This window comes from Choloepus didactylus, chromosome 8 (genome assembly GCF_015220235.1).
Source record: "Choloepus didactylus isolate mChoDid1 chromosome 8, mChoDid1.pri, whole genome shotgun sequence".
Lineage (NCBI taxonomy): Eukaryota > Metazoa > Chordata > Mammalia > Pilosa > Megalonychidae > Choloepus > Choloepus didactylus.
Genome location: NC_051314.1, coordinates 9,568,211 through 9,587,158, shown reverse-complemented (window position 1 = coordinate 9,587,158; position 18,948 = coordinate 9,568,211). Strand labels below are relative to the sequence as shown.

Below are 18,948 nucleotides of genomic sequence, written 5' to 3'. Positions count from 1 at the left end.
GTGGAGATCCTGGACGGACCCCGCCCCTGGACCACATTACCCAGAGGGCCCGGGAGGTGGTTTTACCGGGGGGTTAATGGGGACCGCTCAGGAGGCTGGCAGGCCCGGCTGCTGGCTGCCGCACCCTCCTGAGGGGTGTGGGCTCCAGAAGGGCCTGACCATGAGCCAGGAGGGGTACTTAACATGGCGACAGCTGTGGCGGGGAGGGGACTGCCATGGAAAGGGCAGGGCGGTGGGTTAGTGGGTAAGTGGGTGGCAACGGGTAGAGACCACCTCAAGGAACAGGAGAAAGAGCTCCACAAGGGTCAAGCATTTTCTGCTCATTCTGGAGCATGCATATCTCCAGTTCCTAATGGCTTGCTGAAGACAAGGCAGGCCTCATTCTGGAAACTCAGGCTGGCCGGTATGGACTGACCAGTGGGCGAGAGCGTGGCCGGTGCAGGGCTCGTAAGCTGGCGCTGACCTGCCGCCAAGGGCAGAGGCTCTCCACTTCAGCAGAGCTGGTGGTTGCCGGCAGCTTGGCTGCTGAGTAATGGCGAGGAACCCCGAGTTCTGAGCCCTAGTGTGGATGGTGAAATGTGCCATTTCCTGCCTTTTCACCTAGCCCCGAATCTCCAGGAACCTCTCCACTCGCCTCGGCCTTCATCATCCTCAAGGTTTCATCCCCGTGGTCATTTCTAACTGGCCAGCCTGAATCTGAGGGCAAGAAGGAACAAACAGCCAGAGGCGACTTGGAGCAGATGAGGTGAGTTCATTTAAAAATTCTTCTGGCTCCTTGGAATTTTCATATTTGTTTTACTTGAAAATACAGGCTGTTTCCAGCAAGGCCTCAAAAACCAGGAAGACCCCAGGCCTCTCAGCTAACTCCATCCCGGGCACTGGTCGGGCTGAGCAGGACATGGGCTAACTTGGTCAGATCTCCAGATTCTCTTATTTAAGGGTGAAAAGGTAGCTCTGGGAGGGAGGTGGCATGGGGCAGCAGGGAGACCACCAGGCTCCCTGGCCTCCCAACTACTGGCTGTGGCTCCTCCCTGGAGACCTGCTGTGTGACCCTGGGCCAGCTGCCTGCCCTCTCTGGGTTGCTGTCCTCATCTGTAGAATAAAGGGGGCCAGCTGCTTCAAGGCCCTGTGGTACAGCCTCCATGCGCTAGGAAAGGCCTGGCTTCTCCGGGACGTGCAGGCTCAATGTGGACCCTAAGGTGCTTGCATCGGGGTCAGAACACAGGGCCCCATCGGTGGTTTGTTCCAAGGCCCCAGCCCCTAGGAAAGGCCCCAGGAGAAACTGACCCTACCCTGTCCCATCTGGGGGTGGGGACGCTGCGAGCGAGGGGACTGGGACCAAGCCACACCCCAGCAAAGAATCAGAGCTCAATTCCCAAAGAATCTGAGCTCAAGAGTGTCTGAGGGAAGCTGCAGGCTCCCATCCCACAAAGATGGAGGGTGCAAGCACTTGGAGAAGCCGTTTAACCATCAGGGATGCCGGCCATGGGTGTGATGCTGACTGGCTTGCAGAAGGGGTGGGACTGAGGTTGATATTTACAGTTACTAAAGGTAATTTTCTAAAGTACCCACAAATAGAAGGATATATATTTATATATATATATATAGTACTTAATTAGATGCTCTATCAGGAAAAGCACAAACCTACTATCTCCTCCCCTAGCAGCTTCTTTCGTCCCATCACAGAATCCTTTAGAGCCAGGCGGCGTGGCCTCCGTGCCCAGTGCTCATGGCCAGACGGCACCCTCGGACAGACCCCCCGCGGCCCTGGCTCCCTGTCCGCTTGGCGATGTGGACCTGAGCCTCCCGGAGCCGCCTTCCTCTCCCTCCTGAGCCGTCGGCCCAGTTCACTGCACTCCCGGGTCCAGATGCTCGCTCAGGGCCCTGCGTCAGCCCCGGCGGTCCCCCAGGCGCTGGGGATCAGCAGGCAGAGAGCAGGGGATACGTTCTTAGCGGTGGTTTTTGCAGGGGTGGTGGGGTGGGGCCTCCACCCGGGCACGTCTCGGCCCCCCAGGGGGTCAGCCTTTCCTGAAGGGCAGGTGCCACGGCCACTTCCCAAGGCAACCAGGAGGCCGGCTGCCCCATGGAGCCACCTCTCAGCTTCCACAGCACAGGGCAGGAAACCCCGGGCAGGGAGCCCCCCCACCCTGGCCCCCTCGGTATAGCCGGGTCCCCCTGGGCAGGGTGGCTCCTGGAGAGTTATTTGTAGGGCCGCAGGAATCGGGACACTTTGGAGCGCAGCAGTTTGATGAAGGACCGTGGGAACATCTCCTTGGACTCCTGGGCTGTGTACTTGAAGTAGTTCTGGGGGTGCGCGAGCACGTCGAAGAGGGCCTGGATCAGCTTCTTGTCCTGCAAGAGGCGGCGAGGCTGGGGGTGAGCTGGGGTGCCTGGCCCTGGGGCCTGGAGGGGTGTGCGGGAGTCTGCGAGGTTGGGGAAGGGAGTGGTGGGCTGGCTGGTGGTTTCAGGAGTCTGCAGACCCTCTGCCAAGACGGGTCTTACTGGTTTTCACTGTTGGTGTTCCAATTGTATTTTGTTAAAAAAGGGTTCTATGGCCAGAGGGAAAATAAGTTTGAGAACCACAGAGGCCCTGAGTATAGGCCTTTTCGCGTGGCAGACCCAGGTTCAAAATTGTAGTGCCACCACCTACTCCAGCTCCTGCCCCACGGGAGGACACGCTGCTGTTTCCATGCCATGAGGACGGAGGGATGATGACCCTCCTCTGGGGCTGGGATGAAGAAGACGAGAGAAAAGTGCCCGGCTCACAGGTCTGCCGGGAGGGGGGCGGCAGCACCCTGCTTGAGCGGCCTGCGGAGGACAGACGCAGCACGCCCTGGCCCTGATGGGCAGGTGCCCTCGCTGGGCCTCAGCATCCTCCCCTCCAGACTGGGGCAGCGTGGGCTGCCTTGAGGACAGCCCCAAGGAGCAGATGGGAGACGGCAGTGGCCTGAGCAGCCCATGCAGCAGCTCCTGGGGAGTGCCCAGAGCCTGGCCAGGGAGGCCCCCCAAGAGGCTCAGCCCCCAAGGCCATGGCGGGATGATGAGGGGGTCCCGATCCAAGAGCCGAGCAGCTCCGGGCAGCAGCAGCAGTGGGTGGATTCCACTGACTTCAAGGAAAACAAGGCCGGGAGCAACTAAGGAACCTGCCCAACGACACGTCGCTAGGTGCTGAGCTGCACCCCCCTCCCTGAGTGCTGGTCTCAGAGTTTGGGTCCGGAAGGGAGGATGAGCCGGAAGCCGTCCCGCCCGGGGCCTCCTGGACTCCAGGTCACCACTCTCCTTTCCTCGCTTTTCTGGCTCACCACAAGGCTACTATCCCAGGGTTACAGATCCCCCTTCCATTAAAGAAACTCACTTTCAAAATTTCCTGGTGGTTTTCCGAGGCGTATAACCGGCCATCCCGAACAATATCTTCTATTAATTGCTGGTAATCCTCTGGGAAACCCGTCAGCAGGGAAGAAAGGAAAATGGAAGCCTTGAGAGCCCGCCCTCCTCCCTGTCACCTTCAGCCTCTACCCCCTGCCCCTCTCAGCACTGATGCGCCTCGGGACTGGGGTCCCCTCCACCCACGTGTGTGCCATGGGACCTCCTCTGGCTATCGAGGAAAGCCTTCTTTAACCTTGGGAATCCTGAAGCCCGCAGACATCATGAATCGCTGTCTCGGCTGGACCACCCCGTACCCGTGCCCTGGCCTGCTCCAGCCCCTCAGGTCCCCCCCGGGTCTGCCCCCGCCCCGACGTGGGCCCCTTTACCGTCATAGGTGACGTAGGGCACTTGGAATCCTTTGCCACTGTTGCCTTCGTTGGATTTGAACTGGATCCAGAGCTTCCGGGAGCGGGAGGTGAAGGCGATGGGCCTCTCGTAGGTCTGGCAGGTCTCATAGGTGGTGACAGACGTGGGGGAGGCTGTGGAGGACGCCCCGGCTTGCTGAGCCCCCTGCGGACCCCTGGCTGCTGCCTCTCCACCCAGGCAGCCACCCGGGCACCCGCCACACTCTGTTCCCCCAGACGCTCCAGGCTCTCGTCTCTGCACTTGTCCCCTCTGCCTGCAGTGCTTTCCCCACCTCCACCCAGTTCCTCCCCATCCTCTGAGACCCTTTTCTGTGCTCCCACCTCCAGGGAGCCTCCCCGGCTGCTCCATCCACACCCTCCCAGGTTCCCGCTCTGCTCTGCTGAACCCTTATCACAGCTCCCCTCGCTTGGCTTGTCCTGACTCCCTCCTGCCAGCTGCCCCTCGGGGAGGGTGCCCGTGCCTGTCCTGAGCACACAGGCGTGGCCGGTGCCAAGCTCCGAGAGGGGGCAGGGGACGAGCCAGCACAGAGGGGCTGGGGCTGGAGGGTCAGATCCGGGCAGGCCCTGGTGGCCGGTCTGCTCTTGCCATGAGTGGGTGACCAAGGGGGAGAGCCTCCCTGGGGAGCCTTCCCAAGGAGCCCCCTCTGTGGGAGAGGCTGGTCCCCCGAGACAGTCAGTGGCGGGGAGGATGCTGGGGGCGGCTGGGCCGTGTGGTCCCAGGCAGGTATCCTGCCCCTCCTGCCTCAGTCTCCCACGGGTGCCCACCAGCTGCACAGGTCAGACGCACCCACTGCAGCTGCGACTGAGCATGACGACGGAGGGTGGGGAAGGGAGCCTCCCACCCTGGCCGTCCGGGGACCCAGCCGAGGCCTTCCAGGCGCGTCTTCGAGTGCTGTGGGCCCGCTCCTTCTTTCCTCCCAGGTGTTCTGACCTGGAGCTTGCTCCCTACGGGCCCTGCGGCCCCATGGCAGCAGGGGTGCCCAGCCTGAGAAGGCTGAGTGCAATGTGGGAACTTGGGGCTTCCCCAGCTTTCTCGCTGCCCTGCCCCCCGGGCTCACCCCTGCTGTTGCTTGCCACCCCCTGCCGAAGGCTCGAGGCCTCTGCTCCACCCTCCCTATCCTGTCACTCCCCTGGGGCCTCACAGTGCTCCCCCAGGGGGTGACGAGCCTGAGTCTGGGGCCCCAGGAGGGGAAGGGTCTTGCCCGCAGTCCCATGATGCTCAGGCTGCCAACCCTGGGCATCAGGTTGATGAGGGTGGGCTGGCCCCTTGTCCCCCCAAGCCTGGCAGTGGGGACTCACTCTGGATGGCAGGACAGGAAATGGTGGGAAGGGAGCTCTGCAAATGGCAGGACCTGGAAAGGCCCTCAGGACCTTTCCATAGAGCTCTGCAGAGCTCAGCACCTCGAGAAGAGTGCAGCCGGGGTTAAGCCCCTGCCTCCCGGGTGCCCCGGGCCCTGACCTCTCCCTGGGCCAGGCTGAGGGGGTAGACTGGGCATGGGGGTGACGTCTGCTTCTGCCCCCGCCCTGGCACGTACCACTCTTCCTCATGACCAGGACGTCGCCGCACTCGTCCTCAATGGGCAGGAAGATCTCGGGGACCACGATGAGGATTCTGCGCTTGGGAGGAGGTGCGATCTGCCAGACGCACTCAGCGTTGGCTGGGTAGTCACCGGGATAGTTGGGGGACTCGATGTAGCCCGTGTAGTCGCCGAGCTCACCGCCACAGTGCTGGTCTGTGGGCACGGAGGCCCAGGACTGGTCAGCCAGGCTGGACGGCCAGGGGCCCTGGCCTCTACCGGGTCCTCCCACAAGAGCCTGCGAGGCCCCGGGCCGTTCCTCCCTCTGGGACCCTGCCCTGGGTACCCTGAGGGGCTGTGTGACTCTGGGCAGGCAGCTTGTCTTCTTGGGGGTACAGGCCCACCCTGTGTGCCATTTGTCCTCAGAGGCTCAGCAACCCCCAGCAGGTCCTCTCGGGCCCTCAGCCCCCCAGGCCTGCCCCAGCTTCACCTCCTTGAAGGCGAGTCTCTAGTCTCAAGTGTGAAAACCCATGTGGACCCCAACTTCCCACTTCCCTCCATCTCTTCACGTGTTGGCTCGTTTACTCAACGTTTGCTGAGCGTCTGCCAGGAAGGCTCAGGGAGGGACAGGGCAAAGACAGACAGACCAGCAACACAGCCAGGAAAACGATAACCGCTTTCCTTTCCTCTTTTTTCTAACTAAGCCTTCAGCCTCGAAGAGGCCAAATGTGACGTTTTTGGGAGCTGGAAGGGTTCTGAGCCTGAAACTTGTCAATGAAATCACCTTCATTCTGCCAAAGAGAACTGAAATAAATATACGTAATCCCTTCCCCCTAAATTTTCCTTTTAAAATCCTCTTCTCACTTCAAAGTTTCTGGGAAACATTTCATTTCCACCTTTAGCATTCCAGAAGCTTTCCACCCACCTCGCTTCCCCTCTTTAACTTATAGGGACACTGAAAACCCTCTCTCTGCCGAGCTCTGCCATCCACCTGCTCTTCTGCCCCAGGAACACGGAAAAGAGACAGCCCTGGGCAGAGGGCGTGCTGCCCCCTCTCAGATGGAATCCCCTTTTCTTGGACCTAATTTAGGCCATTCCCGACATTACTGGCGGCCCAGGAAAGGAACAGCTGGCTGAAAAGTAATTAGGAGAAAGATGAAAAACAAAGAAACAAAAATAACAACAAAAACAAAACCCCAGAAAATATGCCCCACAGAATTCTGAAAAATCAGTTAAAAATACTTAAAATATGCACTATAGTTAGTATCTGCTTTGGCATGCCTAAATGACTTGCTAAACGGGGACAGGGGATATTATTCACTTCCAAAATTATCTTATGTTACCCAGATTTTCTTTGGCTAAACTCAGCTTCTTATAAACATAAAAAATTGATCTTACTTTCCTCTTCCCTTTGTGTGCTTGTGCTCACTTGTCCACCGCTTCCCGCTGCTTTGGCTTGCCTGCTTGTGTCTGTCTGGTGGCCCAGTCTTCATGAGCCAGGGGACCCTGCTCTCAGCAGAATCCCCCACAGGCCTCCCCCACTGACCCCGGACAGGCCCTGGCTCCCTTCTCTGGTCGACCAGATGCTAGAACGTGGCCTGGCCAGGCCCAAGGCCTGGGCAATGCTGGTGAACGAATGGAACTGATTGATGGGTGGGTGGGAGGAGCTGAGGCAGGAGCTGCCCCTTCTGGGGTTAGGCCCCAGGGGACCCTGTGTCATCAGGCTCAGGGGTGTGGGGTGCCCCGGGGCACCCGCTGAGTGGTGTGACAGAGCAGGGAGGAGCTAACAGTCCCCTCTCAGCCACGATGCGAGATCAGAGGGCGCCCAATGCCCCACCTGCCCCCCAACCCTGGCCCCGGGAAGGAGCAGCACCCACTTTTGCAGTGTGTGACATTGGTGGAGCCGTCAAAGTCGGTGCTGGTGTTGCCTGGGCAGGTGACACAGTGGTTCTGGCCGAACTCGGGCTGGTAGGTGCCGATGGGGCAGCGGATGCAGCGATGGGTGCTGCTGTTGTAGTGGTGGCCGGGGGAGCAATGCACTGTGGGGGGCAATGTGGGGGTGGGTGGGGGGCCTCAGCAGGGGCTCAAGGCCTTCCCCAGAGGCCTCCTGCCCCCACCCCAGTCCTTGAATCAGCTGACCCTCCTACCCTCATCCCTCGTCCCTCCCAGAAGCAGGAGTGTGTAAAATGAACAAAGTGCTGTACGTGGTGGGATTCAGCAGGGAGTGAAAGGGGCTGTGTCCTGCCCCCTTGCACATTCAAGTCCGTCAGGTTAGATGGTGATGGATGGGAGGCTGGGTGGGCTTCTGAAGAGGGAGCTCACAGGCCTCTAAGGAGACGGGTGGGGAGACCTGGGGAGGGTGGGAACTGGCTGCAGGCTGGGGGTGGGGGAGGCAGTGCACAGCACCAGCTCTGGGCGAGCACAAGGGGTGGGGCTGGTCAGTCTGAGGAGCACTGAGGTGGCCTGTGAGGCCAGAGAGGAGGCCCGAGGCCCTGGGGAGAATGGTGGAGGGCACGGCTGGGTGAGGACTGGGCATCAGAGAGGGGTGAGAAGTTGCTGGCATCTGGAGCTGGCCAGTTGTGAGGGAGGGAGTCAGGAACTCTGAGGTTTGGCCTAGGCAGCTGGTGGCTGGGGCCCCTGGGAAGTGGGGGCCAGGCCGTGGGGGGCTGAGGTGCGGGCTGGGCAGGTGGGGGCTGCGGTGCTTGCTAGAGGCCGCGTGGAGCTGCTGAGCTGGCAGGTGGGCGAGTATGGAGTCCAGGGAGAGGCTGGGTGGAGGAAGCGGTGTGGGGTCGCCAGCAGAAGAGGTGGCCAGGTGCACTTGTCTAGATTCCAGAGGGCGAGGGGACGAGGGGAACCAGCAAAGGAGACTGGCAAGCAGCAGCTGGGGGGCTGCAGGGCCAAGCAGGAGGGCCACATTCTGGAAGCCGAGAGGGTTCCAGGCTCAGACGTGGACTGAGCAGAAATTTTGGCTTTAGCAACTTAGGCTTCTGAGCCGCCTTAATGGGAGCCATTTCTGGGGAGCAGTGGGGGCCATCTGAGTGCAGGGGGCTCATGTGAGAACGGGAGGAGAGGGAGTGGAGGCAGCAGGACAGACCCAGGTTCTTCACCTTCGCCGAGGTCGGAGGTGAATGGAAAAGAACGTGCAGGAGCTGCTGGTGGGGGAGTAGTGCGTGGTGGGGGTTGCTTTTAAGGACAGGGGAGTAAAGAGCAGTTCACGCGCTCACGGAAGTATTTGCAGAGAGATCCACAGAGATGGGGTTGGGGCGGTGGGGCAGGGGCCTGGGGGAGCTGGGAAGACCTCTTCAGGTGGTCAGCAGGGCCCTAAGCTGACAGTGAGGCAGGGGATGGGGTGGGGATTGGGAAAGAGGAGGGGAAGGAGCAACCAGGAGGGGAGGGGGCGAGCGAGTGGACTGGAGACAGAAGGGGGATGGGGGATGGCCACCCTGACTCAGTGCTTCCCTCCCTTCACTTGTGCTCCTCTCACAAACCCTCGCCCCCCCAGCCCTGCTCCAACAAACCTGAGCAGCTCCCCCACCCAAGCACCGTGCTTGGTCCTTTCCCTGCCCCGGTTCTCTCCCCCCACGCTCCCGCCTGCTGCTCCTCGGTGCCGGGGCCCTTCGGGGCAGGTTCCCTGTGGTCCCTGTCCTCATCTGTGGCTCAGGGCCAGTCGCTGACGCCCTTTGGAGGCAGCCACGTGGGGGGACGAGGGGTCTTTAGGGAGCTGGTGTGAGCAGGCCGGGAGGGGCGGGTTGTGCTCACCTTTGGTCTCACAGTCCTGGAAGGCGGTGGCGGCCTCGTGCTTGGTGAGCAGCCCTCCTCCGCAGGGGAAGCAGCCGGTGCGCCCAGGCTCTGGCTGGTAGGTGCCCATGGGGCAGGCCTGGCAGGGCTTGAAGCCGTCGGCCGAGAAGAAGCCTGGAGAGCACTGGCCTGGAAGTCAAAGGTGCTGGCTCAGGCCAGCAGGAGGGGCAGGGCCGTGGCTGAGGCTGTGGGTGGCCCCGGGCACTGCTCACGGCCCCGCCCAGCCCTGGAAAAGGTACAGGGGCAGCAAAGGCCAGGGGGACCACTGAGGCTGGGGTGGCGGGAGGCTGGCCCCTAGTCCGATGTTGCCAGGGGCTCACTGTATGGCCCGGGCCCAGAAGAGCTGTGGGTTGGAGAGTAAGTGGGCATGGCCTGCTGAGCTGGGGACGGCAGTCCCCCCGAGACCTGGAGGATGGACATGGATCTCAGGGGCACTCTCCTGATGGCCAGGCCTTCCCAGGAGCCCTTACATGAGCATTGGGGCTGTGAGGCCTGGCTGGAGAAGGCTGCAGGGCTGGGCCAAGGCAGGGAAAATGTTCTAACACTCTGGCAACAAGCCAGGGGCACAGGGCACCCCGGCATTGGGTGAGGGCAGCTTTGGTGCCCTCTCAGCCCAGAACCCAGATTTCTCGGCTTCCAACCCAGCGGTCATGCTGTGCTCTCCAGCAGTCCCGAGTCCTCCCTGGGGCGGAGGCCACACTCCTTCAGGGCCAGGCCAGAGGGCAGCCGGCCAGCCCGGAGGCGCAGGGCTGGGCTCCAGGCTCGCCTGTCCCTGGAGGAGCTGGAGGGCAGACACTGCAGGGGCCTCCACTGCTCTCAGGACCCACTCCCCCCGCTTGCAGCTGCCCGGACATCCCAGGATGCAGCACCTTTCCCCAGCTGCCCTCCTGGGTGACTCCTGCAAGGGCCCAGGAAGGGAGGACATGGCCCATTTCACGGGCGAGGCTAAGCAGAGAGTAAGTGGAAAAGCTCCTTGCAAACCAAACTGTGCTTGGTGAATGGAAATCAGGCTTTCCAAACCTTCAAGAGGGCAAACTGTAAAGTTCTTTGTGTACGGCCAAGTTCCTGCCCCAGTATCTGGCCCACTCCAGAAAGCATTTTGATGAGGACAGAGGGCTGTATAGAACGTGAATTGGTCAACTGTAGAGCACTTATGTACCTCCATTATGTGATATGTGTTGACCTGCATGCTATGTATTCATAAACTGCAAGTTCTCTCTAAACTGCATAGTGCAGATTTTAAAAGCACTGTGAACACAGTAAAGTGCTTGTTGACTCTGTCAACGAGCATGTGGAGGGCTTTGGAGTCTACACTGTATTTATTTGCAAGCAGCAATCGCAATGAAACTGAAATGCTCTGGAAATGGCAAAGAGCTTTACAGAACGTCACGTCTTGCAGTCCCATGTGGCATCCAGGCTTTTGCTGTGGGAGCCTGGGGGAGACAAGAGGAGGCCCTGCCCCTGGCCCGCCCCTGCCAGGGTGCACCCACACTTGCCTCCACACTCGGATACGTTGCGGGCACCAGCCAGGCCGAACCCATCGCTGCTGGGGCATGGAGCACAGCTGAGCTGGCCTTCCACGTCCTGGTAGGTCCCCGGGGTGCAGGGCACACACTGGCCGAGCTCGCCGCTGAAGTAGGTGCCAGGCCCGCAGGTCACTGCAGGGGCAGAGGGGCAGGGTGGTTGTGGGCACTTTTGGCTCCTGGGTGCAGGCCTGAAGCCCAGGCTCTCCAGCCAGAGGGGGCACAGAGCTACCCCTTGTGGCTCAGAGGGCACAGATGGACCCCAGACCCAACCCAGAAGAGCCGGCTTAGGAACCAGGTGGCAGCCATCCGGGAGGACCCTCGAGGCCTGGCTGGCCTCTTCCCCCTCTTGGCTGCTCCTCCTCAGGGTCCCCTGCAGACCCCGCTGCCTCAGCCCTCTTGTAAATGCCTGAGTGCCTTCGGCTTGGCCTGGACCTTGGTTCTCTCTGGTGAGGCCAGACCCGGGCAGCGCCCACCTCCCGGCCTCCGGGCCTGGCCTCTTGGGCCTGTTCACCAAACTGCCTCCTGAATGTCTCCACCTGGATGGCATGTGGCCATTTCATCCACAACCAGGCCCCCCTCGCCCCCTTTCCTCCCTTGTATGGTGGAGTTAGCACCCGAGGATGTGGGGGTGGGGGTGGGCAGGGGCCTGGCAGTTGAGGATAGGGGTCCTGAAGTGGGAGGGTGTGGGGATGGTGGGCTGCGGAGAAAGCCAGGGCAGTTAGGAGACGGGTTACACGAGCAAATTAAACTCACGTGTAAGTAAGTAAACTGACTGAGCAAATGAGGAAACTGAGTAAGCGAATTAAGGAGAAAGGGAGCCAAGTTTCTCAAGGGCGCAAACATGGAAAGGGCAATGGTTTGAATGAGCCCTGAGGTAATGAACTGGAACGGGGCATTTTGGTGTGAACTTGTGGTTTTATCACAGACACACACACACATGCAGTTACAGAAATAGTACAGACGCGTGTGGGTCTATGTGCGTACATCTACACATGCAGAGATCTCCTGCTCTGTCCCCTTAAAGGGCCGAGGGGCAGCGACACTCAGCTGCAGTGAGACTCCGTGAGAACCAGGACCTCCCCCTGCCCCAGTTTACCCCCACCTTGCCCCAGGTGCTGTCCACTCACCGTTTCAAACCCCTACATTGTCCCCCTGTCCAGTGCCAGCCCCAGGAGCTGGGCAAGCCACCAGCCTCGCTCACCCAGGCCCTGGCTGGCTGTCCTGCCTCCAGGCTCTCCCCTCCCGCCCGAGGGCCGCCAGGCCCCAGCTCCTGCTGTCAGCCTGGCCTCCCACTTCGTGTTAGCCCCGCGCGTCCCTCCTCTGTGGCCCCTGGGCCTTGTGCACAGAAGGATCCGCTCTGCCTGCCCCTCCTCTACCCTGATTCTGCCTCCCTGACTCCTGTCACCCCTTGGTGACAGTGCACGTGTCTCCTTGACTGGGAGCCTTCTCGAAGCAACCCCCTCCCCGGGCTGGAGGTGGGGGTGCCTGCTCTGGTTCCTGCAACCCTCCGCCCTGTCCTGTCCTCCCCATCCCCATCATCCTTAGGATCAAGGCGCCCATGAAAGGATGTGTGCAGGGCATCTCTTTCCTGGCAGCTCTGACTGGGTGCTCCTGTTCTCTCTGAGGGCTCTCTCGGACCCCTCCCTCCTGAGCCCCCCCAGGGCAGGCAGAGCATGTCCGCCCCACCCCCATGAGTGGAGGGAAGGACAGGGAACGCCTGTGCGTTATGTCCGTGCCATGGGCTGGGGCTCACCACACTTGCCGTCCTGGGGCACCCGGCCTGGGCCACACGCCCCCTGCCCCTCCATGGCCTTGGCTGGCCGCTGAGCCACCTCGTACTCGGTGCCTGAGACCCGCACGAAGAACTGCTGCCGGCTGATGGATTTCCGCAGGGTCTTGATGGCAGCCTGCAAGCTCTGCTCCGCTCGCCTCCGCAGGCAGTCCGCCTCGCAGCTGTCTGCAGGGCAGGGAGAGACCGAGGAAGAGTTAGGGCACCATGGCAACCCCATCCTGCTCCGGGCTGCCATTCCCAGCATGCACTCCGTGCCAGGTGCTGGACAGGCCCTCCACTCGAATTTCCTCACCCTGGGGCTGGGTGCCCTGATGCACCCATCAGACACAGGAGCGGACTGAGGCTTGGAGGGGTAGGACTTGCCTAAGGCCACGCGGCAGAGCTGACACAAAGTCAGGCCTCCACTCACAGCATCACAGCGCCTACCTGGGCACAACCCACTGAGGGGGCTTCTCCTGGCCACTCAAATACTCCTGCCCCTGCTGCCTGGCCAGCCTTACCCCCCACCCTCACTGTGAACTCCACTTTCTAGCCACCCTGCTTGACTCTCCATTTCCTACTCTATCTGTCCTCTGTGCATTTGCTGATGTCATTCCCTGCCTCCTCTGCCACATAATGAGCCTCGATTTCAAGCCTGATCCAAGTGGTGCCTCCCCCGGAAGACTTCCCTGGTACCTTCCCATCCTGGGGAGAGAGTTCCACTTTGTGCCCTGTTGGTTCTCACGTGTTGACTGCCTAATGCCCCCCTCACTGGCTTGGGAGCTCCACCGGGGAAGGGACCGTGATCTGGCTGCCTTTCTATGGTGCCCAGCTGGGGGGGTGGGGGCGCACACAGTACACACTTGCTGACAGGTTTCAACTCCTTTGTCACAACTGAACACTCACAGCCAGGAGGAAAGTGCTGGTGTGTAACACAAGCCAGCATTCCAAACCGCCTGTGGCACTGGGAAAGGCAGGTCCGCGGCTCAAGCTTTCCGGGGAGGCTGCAGGATCCACCCTTTCAGGCCCTGGCCCCTCTGTGACCCCATGAGCCTTCCTCCTCTCAGTGCCCCTGGGCCGCCTCCTCCCCCCTGGGCTGGTCGTTGTTTTCAGGACCTGGCGCTGACCCTCGACCTCCAGTAGCTGTGGCTAGGGTGGTAGCCCAGCATCACACCCCACAGACCCCCGCCAGCCCTCCCAGCCTGGTCCTCTCTCCAGCTGCCAACAGCCCCACGAGGGAGCCCCTCACCCACCCGAAGCCTCTTCTGTCTTCGCCTCAACCTCGAACTCCGCCGTGAGGTGAGACACCTCCTTAGATGGGGACTTGCGGCCACGGCGCCTTTTCTTGGAGGAGTCACACTTGAGGGTCACGAAAGTCATGTGGCAGTTGTCTGGACAAAGGAAGGGACAGCTGGGGCATGGCAAAGGTGGCATGGCTCTAGCTAAGCGAGCACACAGAGAGCCATGGGCAAAGCTCCCCCTTGCCTAGTGGTCTGTGGTGCAGATGGGGAAACCAAGGCTGGAGACGGCCTGGCACCTGGTTGTTCTGAGTCCCTCACCTGCTACACACTGAGTTACCTGGGACATGTGTTACTGACACGGTGCAGCACTGGCCACAGGGCTGGCCGCAGTGGGTTTGCCCTTGGAGGCTCTGACCCCAGGTCGGGCCTGGGAGGGCTGAGAGTTTTGTCAAGCGTGAGGGGAATCTTTAGGTCTTTGGGGATCTTCATGGACGGGCCTGGGCTGCATCCTCCTGGGCCCTTCTCACTACCAGGCTTCCCCAGTGCTGCAAACTCAGCTGGAATGCCCCTTGTGGCCCCCTTCGTTCAATATGAGCCCGTATCCTGCCTTCCTTTGGGGTAAAACCCGGCAACCTACAGGGCCCCTGCTGTGGCTGGGTGCGGCAGGGGACCTGCTTCCCTTCTCCAATGCCGGCCTCTTCCCAAGACACCACTGCCATCCATGTGTGCAGGCATCACTCTGGCTGGCTCCCAGTCCCCCACCTCCCAGGTAGGGGGACTCCCCTGCCACCCCTGCATGCGTTGGCACCTGGGCAGCCCACTCACCCAGCAGCGGCTGCCGCAGAGTCTCCTTGGCTTGCTCCTGGCTGCGCGGCTGCAGGTGGCATTTGGCGTCCCTGATCTTGAAGCGGGCCTTCTGCTTGAGGGGGGTGGCAAGGGCATCTGGGAAAAGCCAAAATTCCCCCAGGTGGTGGCCTCTCCTGTGGGCAAGGAGGTGGGGGGGGGCAGGGGCTGCCATAGGGAGTGGCTGAGGGTGGGGGCTTCCAGAGGGACAAATCCACAGGGAGCTAGGGGAAGGGGCTGGCTTGGGTCCCTCTGCCCCGGCAGCCCTGGCAGTCCCTGTCTCCCACCTCATTCCTCTCCCAGAATGGCCTCAAACAGGTGACAGAATGGACAGTGGGATGAGGCCCAAGCCCAGGGCCATCCAGCCAGACACCTTCTTTGGAGGAGACGAGGAAGGCCCCCACCTTCTCAGCCACCCCCAAAGCCAGTAGATATGGCTTGTGCTTTTAGGAAAGGGGGTGGAATGGAAGGGAGATGGAAGGAAGCAAGGAAGGGGCAGGGATTTGAAATAATACAGATGCCCAGAACTGCTACTCCTTCAATCTGCAAATCACAGACCCTTGACCAAAGCCTCCTACGATCATGTGCTTAGGATTGCATCACATATGCATAAAATGTACACAAGTTCAACCCTGTTATCCAGTCTCACTGAGAAAGAAACGCCGCGGCAGACACGCCCCTGCTCCCAAGCAGCGGGAACACAACACAGGCTGCGTTAACTGAGCCACGGCAGCCGGTCAAGAGGGCACGTGAGTGTGGCAGAGTCTTCGAGGGTAGCTTTGTCTATGGCAGATTCTAGAACTAATGCCACATCAAACAGAGTGTGAGATGCAGGACTCCCAGCATCTTGGCATCACTGAGTGACTCTGGAACTATGCACAGAAACCCTGTCCCCAGGCTGGCACTCGGCCTGCAGCCTGCTTGCTTCTAGGCCCTGCCCTGCTCTCATTTTCCCAGGACCCTGGGCCGTGCTGGTTAAGACTCAGACAAGGAAGCAACTCCCTGGGCTCTGCCTCCTCCCCGACCCCTGGCAGGGGTCACCCCAGCACGCCCACCATGAAGAGGCCAAGGGGATACCTGAGCAGCTGGGCCCAGTGCTCGAGCTGGTACCGTTGCGTTTCTGTAGCGTCTTGCCCTGGAGACCCGGAACACCGCAGCTCAGGAGGTAGCTGTTTTCTGAGTCTGCAGAGGGGTCAGTGGGTACAGTGGGTCTGGATGCACCTCCTGTCCAGGGCCCCCCGATCCTGGGGCCTCAGAGGGGCTGCTGAGTGTCAGATGGAGGTCAGACTGGCCTTAAGCAGGGCATTTCTGCCACCTGACCCCAAGGCACAGATGGCCGGCAGGAATGAATTTATTGAGAACCCGGAGGCCTGAGAGAGCCAGACAGCTGCCCGGGACCACTCGGTGAGGCAGGGGCAGGGTGGGCCCTGATCCCCCTCCCCCTCCCCATCCCATCCCTGGCCAGGCTCTGCTTACCTGGCATGAAGAATGAGTGGGCTGGGCAGGAGAGAAAGCAGCTCTCCACACCGCCTGCCTTGCTGCAGGAGAGCTGGGCCTGGGGCGAGGCCTTGGCCCGCGCAAGGCACTTGCCTGTCTCTGAGAAGGAAGACACGAGAGGAGAGAGGGGCTTTGAGGGAGGCCGGGGGCAGGCTCCCTGGAGACAGCAGGGCCTCCACACATGGGCCAGCAGGGAACCCACCTCCCTCCCTCCCGTGGCCAGACTCTCCTAGTGGGAAGGGTCTGGATCCATCGGGTCACGTAGGACATGGCCCAGGGCACTGGCTGGCTCCCTCCTCCTGCTCCAACCCAGACCAGGAGATCCCTGAGGGCAGGCGGGTTCTGCAGAGTAGGTGTCCATAATCCCTGCCCATCTGAGAACAGGAGCTGCCTTAAGTGAATGTTGGCTTCTTGGCAGTGATCCAACCTCTAAGCTTGGGATGGTCACTAGGAACTGATAGTTGAAGTTGTCCAAAATTAAGTACTTCCTAATTTCTCATATATTTATCTTTTGAGATTCAAAAAAAAATTCACATACCTAGGAAAAGACTGACAGTTCTACAGCCATGGTAACAAGTAAACACCGGAACTGATTTTAATCCTGTCTAATTGGTCAGTGACAACTCACTGAAGTGAACACGCCTCTGGAAGCCAACTGATCAGTGGCAGCCTCCCCCTCAGAGGATATTTGAGGGATGGGGAAGTCACTCCGGAGCAGGCTTCTCCAGTGGAGGGGAGATACCCCTGCTTCTGACTCCCACCAACCTAATCCTGAACAGCCTAAAACAAACTCTTCCCTGAATCCCTCTGCAAGATCAGTTGGATTTGCTCAGTGAGTGCCTGACAAATACAGCTTGCCTATATTTAAATAAGCAACAGATTCAGCTTTTTTATTTCAGATATTGAGTGGTGGGCTCATCCTTTGATAATTTTGGAGGTTCCAGCAAGATTGTTTTTAAAAACCCTGGTTCCCAGTGTCCCGCAGATGTGCATCCTTAAGCCCCCTATGCCCATATTTTGTTTGTCCTTAGGTTCTGCTTCTAGGAGAGTCTAGCTCAACGAAGATCTGAGCTCTCACTTGTTTCATCAGGCTCTCACCACTAATTTATCTTATCAAATAGATTTCTAGGAAGGGCACCATGTGTACGTATTTTTGCCATTAACCCACAAGTTCTTCTGTTGTGTTTTGCTTTTGCTCCTGTTTGACTACTGCACAAATTCGTGTCTCCTGTGTTTTGGTCATGCTTTAACTTGTCTTGTGTCTGCAGGGAACGGATGGAGACCTAGGCCCTGTAAGCCTCCAACCCAATCTGTGCTGGCCCCAAGGACTAACAGTCAGAGGCTCACGGGACTGGGGACCCATGTGTGCACAGATGGCCGGGCGAAGCCCTCCCTTGGGTTCCTCAGAAAGTCTTCACGAGGACACTCCCCGTTTTGCCAACATATGAAAGGAGGTCGCTTTGTTTTGTCCACATTCCTGGTTAACAGTTGTCAGATGTTGATCTGGAGGCTCCTTCCTACCTCTGCTTGCTGGGGAACCTGACATACCATTTGTAAGCACACATTTTTGACTGACTACAGTGATTATCATGGGGTTGTTTACATCAAAGCTGCAACTGCCTGGCTGAGCGTCTGCATCCTTGTCAACTTACACTATAATCCCAACTCTTTCACTTGCCTTGGTAAATGGCAAAAAACAAGCAAGCAAGCAAACAAACAAAAAACAAAAGCCAAAAAACTCAGAATAACATTGACCATTATGGAACTTTGGAAATGTCAAAATTAATAAATTAACAGATTTAAGAGAAACTCTAAAAAGTTAGGAGACAAAATACCAATCATTCAATAGTATGCTTCTTTCACCACTATACTTGGCCTCAGTTTCTGTTCCAGTTTGCTAATGCTGCTGGAATACAAAACACCAGAAATGTATCGACTTTTATAAAAGGGGGTTTATTTGGTTACACAGTTACAGTCTTGAGGCCATAAAGTGTCCAAGGTCAGTCATCAACAATTGGGTACCTTCACTGGAGGATGGCCAATGGCATCTGGAAAACCTCTGTTAGCTGGGAAGGCACGTGGCTGGCGTCTGCTCCAAAGTTCTGGTTTCAAAATGGCTTTCTCTCAGGACGTTCCTCTCTAGGCTACAGTTCCTCAAATATGTCATTCTCAGTTGCTCTTGGGGTATTTTTCCTCTCTTAGCTTCTCTGGAGCAAGAGTCTGCTTTCAACGGCTGTCTTCAAACTGTCTCTCATCTGCAGCTCCTCTCTCAGCTTCTGTGAATTCTTCAGTGTCCCTCTCGGCTGTAGCAAGCTCGCTTCTTCTCTCTGAGCTTATACAGTGCTCCAGTAAACTCATCAAGGCCCACACTGAATGGGCAGGGCCACATCTCCATGGAAATTATCCAATGAAAGATCTTGCCCACAGCTGAGTGATCACATCTCCATGGGAACATCAAATCGAAAGTCTTCAACCCAAACACCAATACGTTTCCTGCCCACACAAGACTGCATCAAAGATAATGGTGTTTTGGGGGACATAATACATCTAAACCAGCACAGTTTCCTTTCACTCAAATCTTCTGAAACCCACCTTCTTGCCACCCTCTCTCTACTGAGTGCCACCTTTACCAACTGCTTATACACCATTCTGTTTCTTCTGCTCCTGACATCTTACAGCAACATTTCCTTCCTTCAGGTTTATCTCAGAAAAGGAACAATCGCATTTTGCAACATCCCCTCAAAATTGCTAGACCAGTGACAGATCTATAGATGCTGAATTTAAACACTGTTCTAACAGCCAAGCTGAGTACTAAATTAAAGAATTTTCCTAAACTTCAAGAGATAGACAAACATCTGCTGCAGAATTCAGGATTTTGTTGGATACTTATTTCCTGGGTGATGAGGTGTATACCGAGTTCACACTTCATTGTAAGGATTTAGGATGGGGGGAAAAGATTAAAAG

General features: G+C 58.7%; 1 protein-coding gene across 7 annotated transcripts in view; it reads right to left on the bottom strand.

Annotated features, from left to right (window-relative positions):
* Positions 1–775: 775 nt before the first annotated feature.
* The window catches only part of SCUBE1 (signal peptide, CUB domain and EGF like domain containing 1), a 145,582-nt gene continuing 127,409 nt past the window's right edge, over positions 776–18,948 (bottom strand). For 5 of the 7 annotated variants that reach the window (XM_037848437.1, XM_037848439.1, XM_037848441.1 and 2 more), the window contains 12 exons: positions 15,964–16,083; positions 15,565–15,669; positions 14,470–14,586; positions 13,657–13,794; positions 12,386–12,589; positions 10,603–10,764; positions 9,068–9,235; positions 7,186–7,347; positions 5,327–5,524; positions 3,753–3,905; positions 3,356–3,435; positions 776–2,352 (listed from right to left, as the gene is read on the bottom strand). In XM_037848437.1, coding sequence (XP_037704365.1) covers positions 2,200–2,352; positions 3,356–3,435; positions 3,753–3,905; positions 5,327–5,524; positions 7,186–7,347; positions 9,068–9,235; positions 10,603–10,764; positions 12,386–12,589; positions 13,657–13,794; positions 14,470–14,586; positions 15,565–15,669; positions 15,964–16,083 — 1,760 coding nt within the window. In that variant the 3' untranslated portion in view covers positions 776–2,199. The remainder of the gene's footprint in view (positions 2,353–3,355; positions 3,436–3,752; positions 3,906–5,326; positions 5,525–7,185; positions 7,348–9,067; positions 9,236–10,602; positions 10,765–12,385; positions 12,590–13,656; positions 13,795–14,469; positions 14,587–15,564; positions 15,670–15,963; positions 16,084–18,948) is intronic. The other 2 variants (XM_037848438.1, XM_037848440.1) reach the window with 2 other exon arrangements.